This window comes from Lichenostomus cassidix, unplaced genomic scaffold (assembly GCF_008360975.1).
Source record: "Lichenostomus cassidix isolate B80296 unplaced genomic scaffold, HeHo_3.0 HiC_scaffold_852, whole genome shotgun sequence".
Classification (NCBI taxonomy): domain Eukaryota; kingdom Metazoa; phylum Chordata; class Aves; order Passeriformes; family Meliphagidae; genus Lichenostomus; species Lichenostomus cassidix.
The window spans coordinates 628,213-635,725 of NW_028148026.1; the positions used below are offsets into that span (position 1 = coordinate 628,213).

Below are 7,513 nucleotides of genomic sequence, written 5' to 3' on the forward strand. Positions count from 1 at the left end.
GGCTGTGCCATGGCTGAGCCCCACACTTGGATGGGCACTGGCTGCAAGGAGGAGGAGTTTGGGAACTCCTTCCTGCCTGGGGCTGCATTCCCAAGCTGCTCTTCCCAGCTCAGATCCTCCAGGGGATGAGCAAGAATGGAGAAGTCTGGAACAAGAATGGAGAAGTCTGGACACTCCCAGAGCCACCATGCCCCAGGACAGGACCCCCTAGCCGGGATGTGTTGCCCCTGGGACAGGATCCCCCCAGGAGAGGAACCACTGCATGTGCCCCCCAGGACAGAAAAACTCCCCCCCATGTAACTCTGAGCACAAACAGCCTCTTCCTTCTGCTGCAGGAAAGGCAAAATGTTGGGGGGCACAGCTGGACACTCCCATCCCGCACAGCTCCCCCAACCCTCCCTGCACCTCCACACCCCTTTTCCCCTCTCTGGGGTTCCCCTCACCCATGACCTCAGCAGGGATAGCTGAGCCAGAAACTGGGGGCTGGGGAGAGGGAGGTGTGCAAAAGTGAGGAAAATAAGGAAGGAAATGGAAATAAAGAGAAGAAAAAGCCCCTGGGTGGGGGAGGGGGCACAGAGCCAGAGACCCTTGGAATCCACCTGGCGTTACCCCCAGGCCATGAGGAGCCAGAGGGGGCTGTGCTGGTCCCTGGGTCACCCCAACATCTGAGGCAGCCAGTCAAGGAGCTGTGACCCACATGACAACCCAGCCACTGCCCATCCCTGGGAACCCCCATTGCCCTGGGAACCTGATCTTTTCCTCCCCACACCCACTGAGACCCCCACTCGTGGGACCCCCATGTCCACCATGTCCCCAGCCTGCCCCCATCCTGTCTCCAGCTTGTGGTCAGCCTGTCTGCACCCTGCCCCCACCATGTGCCAACTGGTGGGGATGAGGAGTGATTTCACTTCCTTCCCCTTCGACGAAGAGCCACCACCCAGGGGACCGGATGCCCTGGCAGTGTGTTAGAGCCAGCCTGGATGGCTGGGGACATCATGATGGCCAGAAAGTTGGCACTGCTCCTGTGGGGTGAGTGCCCTGGGTATGGACCTGAAACCTGGGATGGGCCTGGTGAGGCAGAGAGCAGTGGGGAGGAGGCACAGGGGGACTGCGGGGTCCCCTGAGTTCCCCAATGCCAGCAGAGACACTCCATGGGGGTGGACCACGGTCATGCAGGGACAGGCATTGGGGGACAGGGCTGTGGGGACAAGGATATGCTGGCAGGGATGGGGGAAAAGGGGAGAAGAACCATTGGGATGTGGCCATGGGGACAGGGGCTGTGGAGCTGGGAGTGACCTGTGCCAGCATGGGGTGGCCATGGAGTCTCCATGCCCAGGGTGTCCACAGTGTCCCCACATGCTGCCTCAGCCATGGGTGGTCACAGAGTCCCTGAGACATCCATGCCACACAGGGGTCCCCACGGGGTGCTGCTGTCCCTGCAGGGCAACCCCCACCCAGCCCCTCTCCCTTCTCCCTTCCAGCCCAGACCCTCAGCCTCGCTGGTGAGTCCTCAAGGGATGCCATGTCCCCACCCCACTGTCCTCAGTCCCACAGTGGCCCTGGCAGGCTGGTGTCCCCTGTCACCCACAGGTGCCCAAACCACCCAGCTCCTCGTGGATCCCCCCTGGACACCAGCGGTGGTGTGGGACTGGGTGACACTGACCTGCCAGGGCTCGGGGGCATCCAATGTCCCCACCTGGTACAAGGATGGGCAGCGCTGGGGGAAGGAGGAAAGGGAGCGACTCCTTGTCACTGAGAGTGGCACCTACAAGTGTGACAGACCTGGCTCTGGGCTCAGCAACCACGTGAGCGTCTTAAATGGTGAGGGGAGGATGGCGATCAGTGTCCTTCAAGGGCCTCTGGGTGGGCTTCACTCTGTGGGTGGTCTCACACACCTCATGTCAAGAGAGCTGTCCCCTGCACATGGGGACATCCCAGTGCATCGCAGTGCAACCTGTGGAAAACTGTCCTAGTACATCTCAGTGGGATGGGACCCCCTTGCTCCATCCTGGTGCCATGGAGATCCCTCCTGGTGTCCCCCCATTCCATGGAGGCCACTGTGGAGTCCCTGCAGCCTACAGTGGTCCTCAGTGGGGAACCCCCTGGACACTCTCAAATTCCCCAGTGTGACTGAACCCCCTGTCCACCAGATGAGCTGGTGCTGCAGGTGTCGGCGCAGGCGCTGCTGGAGGGGGACACGGTGACACTGCGCTGCCGAGTGAGGAGGGACCCTCAGCTCATGCAGGTGCTATTTTACCATGAGGGGAAGGAACTGGGGAAGCCCCTCCATGGGACCGAGCTGTCCCTGTCCCCCCTGCAGCTGCACCATGGCGGGCACTACCGCTGCAGGGCCCAGGTTGGCACCATGCTGTCACCGCAGTGGGAGATTTCGGCAGTAGTGACAGTGACAGTGCACGGTGAGCACCCCCATAACTCCCATCCCCCCAAAACCCCAAAACTAGTACACCCCTTTCCAGCAGGCCCAGGGTCCCTGTCCCCTCCTACTCCCCTCCTTCCTAGAGCTCTTCTCGGTGCCGGTGCTGGAGCTGGAGGGTCCCCCCGAGCCCACCGAGGGGTCCCCCCTCAATCTCAGCTGCCTTAGCACCCCCAGCCCCCTGAGGCCCCGAGCCCCTCTCCTGCACCTCTTCTACCGGGACGGGCAGTTGCTGGGGGGCCCGCAGGGGTCCCCGCAGCTCCTGCTGCCCGCCGTGGGGGTCTCCCACTCGGGCAGTTACAGCTGCGAGGTGCGCTGCATAATGGAGGCCATAAGTCATTGTGCGCAGTGAGTGTGGGGGTTGGGATCCCACAACTGACAGCATCTCCCATCCCAATCATCCCAGCCATCACATCACCATCCGCACCCCACGCTGGGTGATTGCCACCACCAATTTGGGTCAACATGAGGGATGAAGGGGACCCTCTATCACCAGGTGCCACCAAACAAAGACTCCCTCATCTCACTCTCATTCCCACCTATCCCCCTCCTCACACCGGGTTCCAGCCCCTCCCCCACCCTCAGCCCCGTCTCTGTCCCCGCAGTGCCCGTGGCCAATGCCACCATCACCCCTGGCCCCCCCAGCACTCCAGGTGCACACAGGTGACCCCGTGACCCTGCGCTGCTCGGTGCAGGTGGGCTCAGCACCTGTCACCTTCACCTGGCTGCACGATGGGCAGGAGGTGGCCCAGGGTCCCCTCCTGGAGCTTGGTGACGTCAGTGTGGGACATTCTGGCACCTACCAATGCAAGGCCACCAACCAGCTGGATGAGCACCGTGTGTTCTGGGCACCCAGCCCAGAGCTGGCCCTGGAGGTGACGTCGCAGGGACACTGGGGCACAGGTGAGGTCACATGGGATCACCGTGGGGATTCAGGACCCTTGGGATTCTGGGTGATCCCAGTGTGTCTTTCTCTGTTTCCTTCAGTGGCTACTGGGATTGTTGGGTCCCTCCTTTTCCTGGTCCTGGTCCTGGCAGTCATCGTGGGCTGGCGCCGGTGGCACTGCATGGGTGGGTGACAATGGGGGATGGGGAGTGGTGGTAAGTCCCCCAGAGTGGGGGAGGGAAAGGAGTTGTGCTCACAGTCCCTGACCTGGGGAGTGCTGAGACCCCATTGACCTTGGCTTGCGCTCCTGTAGGGTTTGGGGAGGTGTTGGAGGATTGTGCGGGGATGTTGGGGGTTCTGTCAGTGTCCTGGGGCAGTTTTGAGGTTCCCAGTCCCAGCCGGATTTGGGGCTCTGGGGGCTCAGGAACTCAGGGGCATTGGGTGGTTCAGGGTTTTCGTGGGTCATCATGGATGCTCAGGGGTCCTGGGGGCAGTCAGGGGTCCTGGGAGGATTCAGTGGCCACAGGGACCTCATTGTCAACCCCATTCCTCTTTCTTTTGCAGCCACCAAGAAGCCCCAAGACACGTGAGTGGGAAGCTGCAGTCTTGACCCCCACCTTTTTAACTCCACCACAAAAAACCCCCAGCCCCACAGACACCCCGTTATCCCCGCAGCATCCCCTCGGCCCCCAAGGAGGATGGAGAGGTGCTTTACACCCACGTCATCAGCACCGAGAGGGCAGGAGGTGAGTCCGGGTACTGGGGACAGGGACACATCATCCATGGGTGTCACCTCCCCACGGGTGGCCCCAACCAGTGTCTCTCGCAGGGCCACCCCGCACCACATCCCCCCAGGTGACTTATGCGGAACTGCGGGGGACCCCACGGGCGAAAGTAGGACCCCAATGACATCTACGGGAATGTTCTGTGACACTGGGAAGCACTGGGGACACTGGGGGCACTGGGGACACTGGAGATCCTTGTCCGTGGGCATCCCCCGTGTGTGTAACCCCCCCCGCCGGCTCCCATTGCTGCCCACCCTGCCTGGGGTAGTGGCCCCGAGTGGGGTGGTTCCCATGGGGGACTGCCCAGGGCCACCAGAGCTCCCTGTTCCAGTGCTCCCAGGGCTCCTAGGGCTCCCCATTCCCCCTTCCATTGCCAGGGGGCACAAGACCAGTTATTTTGTTATTGGGCCCAAACCTCAGCTTTTTGATTAAAACGGAAGAAATGGAGTTTGTTCTGCTCTGCTTGTTCTGCTCTGTCTGTTCAGCTCGGGGAGGAGGATGTGAGGCTGTTGAGCAGATCCTTGTGGGATTTGCAGGATTTCTGGGGCTCTCTCGGTCCCTTGGGGAGGGTGACAAAATGATCACCTGGGGCATTCCCAGGCGGAATCAAATGGCATCAATTGGGTTCCCTTGCAGCTGTCCATGCAGAGGGGAAGGAGCTGCAACTTGCTGTTTGTCCCCTCTCAGTGACACCCGGCCGGGGCTGAGGGACCTGCGATGTTGCCGCTCTGTCCCCACGGGCACCGATCCCATCCCTCTTCAGTAGGGCTGTGCCATGTCTTGGCCCCAAACTTGGATGGACGGGGTCCCCAGGATGTGCCACCCTTTGGACAGGGACCCCCCGGAACTGCCATCTCCCATGACAGGTCACTCTCCTCCAGGGTATGTCACCTCCTGCACATGTTGTCCCCAGAACAGGGATGCCCCAGGACAGGAACCCCCTGGATGTGCTCCCTAGGACAGAACCTGCCCCTCCATCTGACTCACAGCACAAATGGCCTCTTTTTGCTTCTGCAGAAAAGTGGAAGTGTTGGGGGGCACAGCAGGACAGCCCCATCCTCTACAGCCTCCTCACCCCTCCCTGCATGCCCCAGTCCCCCTTTTCCCTTCCCCTGGGTTCCCCCAACATGTTCTCTGCTCAGGTGCTCCTGGGGTTCACAGAGCTAGGTATTGGGCATGGTGCACAATTTAGAAAAAGATTGAGAAAACCAGAAATAAAGAGTTCAAAAAGCCCTTGGAAGAGTTGGGGGCACAGCGCTGGAGCCCCCTGCCCCCCCCTCTTATGCCCCCACAAACCATGAGCACCTCAGGAGGGCCCCACTGCACCCCGGATCACATCCAATATCTCAGGCACCCAGTGAAGGAGCTGTGACCCATGTGCCCATGCAGCCACTGCCTGTCCCTGGGAACACACTCCCCTGGGAATCCAGCCATGGGGCTCCCATGCCCTATATCCTCCCCCCTGGCACCCTGTCATGGGTTTGAACACTTGCCAAATGGCAGGCACCGACCACATCTGCTCTCTCCACTCTCCCCTGCCGCAGCTGGGCAGAGCAGAGGGGGAAAAGAGTTGAATACACAAAGGGCTCATGAGTTGAGATAAGGAACCAGGAGAAAATGCACTGAGGACCAAAAGAGGCTGAATGTAAAGCTGTAAAGTGATTTATTACCAGCAGAGACAGTGGATAATGAGAAGTGAAATAAAGCGCTTAAAGACACCGTTCCTCTGCTCACCCTTCCCACCAGCAGCACAGAGGGACAGGGTGTGGGGGTTGGGTCAGTTCATTACCAGAATCTTCTTCTGCTGCTCAGGGAGAGGAGTCATCCTCTGCATTGCTGTGGGGTTCCTCCCACGGGAGACAGCTCTCCATGAACCTCCCCAGTGTGAGTCCAAATCTCACAGCAGCAGTGTCGCTGCTTCGAGACGGGAATGACACACTAAGACACAGCTCCAGGCCAAGTAGAAAGGAAGGCATAAGCATCGTTTATTACTACAAAGTCTCTTTTATACTATTTTCTAACATTTGTGTCATAAAGCTATTGGTTCTACCCTGTTGTTGTACAGCATCATCGGATGGGCTACTCCTAGCACACCTATTCTGTGAACAACGGACTCCCTTTCGCAGATGTTGCATTCCAAGCTGTTTTCCTCATCTTATTTTGGCTTCTTGCTTCCATTTTTCACGAGGCTGCTTGCAACACGGCCGATGTCTGCGAGCAAAGGCAGATTAGTTGTCAGTTCCCACACAGCAGTCTGCCCAAAACTGCCACAACATGAGCTCCTCCCACAGGTAGTCAGTCCTCCCAAACTGCTGCAGCATGTGTCCCACATCCACGGGGTACAGACCTGCAAGGCCAGGCTGTTCCATCTCAGGAGCAAGGCCTCTCTCTCTATCGGGTCTCCCACTGGATCACAGCCTCCTCCAGGCATCCACCCGCTCCGGTGTGGGTCACCTTCCCATGGGCTGCAAGTGAATCTCTGCATCCCCATGGACCCCATGGGCTGCAGGGGGACAGCCTGCTCCACTATGGTCTCACCACAGCCAGCAGAGGATCGTTGGCTCTGGTGCCTGGAGAACCTCCTACCCACCTTCTCCACTGACCTTGGTGTCCCCATGTTGTTTTCCCTCACACCTTCTCAGCTCCTTCTCCTCTAGCTAAAAAGAAGTGCATGCTCACATTGTTTTGATTTTTTCTTAAACATGCTATCATATCATGCTATCATAACCAACATCTCTAATTGGCCCCGCCTTGGCCAGCGGCATGTCCATCTGTTGCTGTTGAGCTGCTAGCAGAGAGAAGAATCCAGTTCTCAGTGGCAAGAAGGAAAAAGCCTTTATTGTTTTGATTTCATCATATATATAGAGTTTTCAAAGGTCACCCAGATTGGTCAGTCAGAAACCTCCCCCTAGGCCTGATTGGCCAGGTCTGCACCGTCCAAGTCTTGGGACACTGTTTTTAATAACATCCAAACCTTATCTTTATTTATAAAACACAAAAGGAATTCTCATGGGAAAGACCTGTGCTAGCCACATCCATCATCTTCAGACAGGGACTGGCTCTGTTGGACATGGTGAAAGCTTCCAGAAGCTTCTCACAGGGGCTATCTTTGTGGCCCCTCCCCCACTACCAAAAACTGGGTCATCCCATGGGCCTCACATTGTCCCAGGAGCTCCCCGTCCTAGGACCTGCATCCCATGACTCCAAATCCCTGGAGGGGATCGCAAGCATGGGGAACCCCATTACCACAGAGTCCCCCTCCTCTCAGACCTGCCTCCTTAGGACTCCCATTTCCCTGGACATCCATCCTTGGTTGCCCACATCCCCTCAGCCTCCACTCCTGGGAATCCCTTGTTCCACCAAGTCCCTCTTTTTCCTGAGCCTGTAAGCACCATGTCCCCAGCCTGT

At 58.6% G+C, this 7,513-nt stretch overlaps 2 protein-coding genes and 1 long non-coding RNA gene across 5 annotated transcripts in view; all 3 read left to right on the plus strand.

Annotated features, from left to right (window-relative positions):
• LOC146420334 (Fc receptor-like protein 3) overlaps positions 1-7,513 on the plus strand; it is a 47,736-nt gene that overhangs the window by 9,212 nt on the left and 31,011 nt on the right. The window lies entirely within an intron of this gene.
• The window catches only part of LOC146420335 (Fc receptor-like A), a 38,943-nt gene continuing 32,410 nt past the window's right edge, over positions 981-7,513 (plus strand). The window contains exons 1-3 of one of the 2 annotated variants that reach the window (XM_085048397.1): positions 981-1,029; positions 1,482-1,502; positions 1,591-1,821. In XM_085048397.1, the coding sequence (XP_084904523.1) occupies positions 981-1,029; positions 1,482-1,502; positions 1,591-1,821 (301 nt within the window). Of the gene's footprint in view, positions 1,030-1,481; positions 1,503-1,590; positions 1,822-2,150; positions 2,412-7,513 lie in introns of those variants that run through there. The other variant, XR_014849188.1, reaches the window with a different exon arrangement.
• On the plus strand, positions 3,379-4,480 carry LOC146420336 (uncharacterized). The gene is made up of 4 exons (XR_014849201.1): positions 3,379-3,505; positions 3,885-3,906; positions 3,996-4,066; positions 4,150-4,480. It is a non-coding gene; the product is annotated as an uncharacterized LOC146420336 (long non-coding RNA).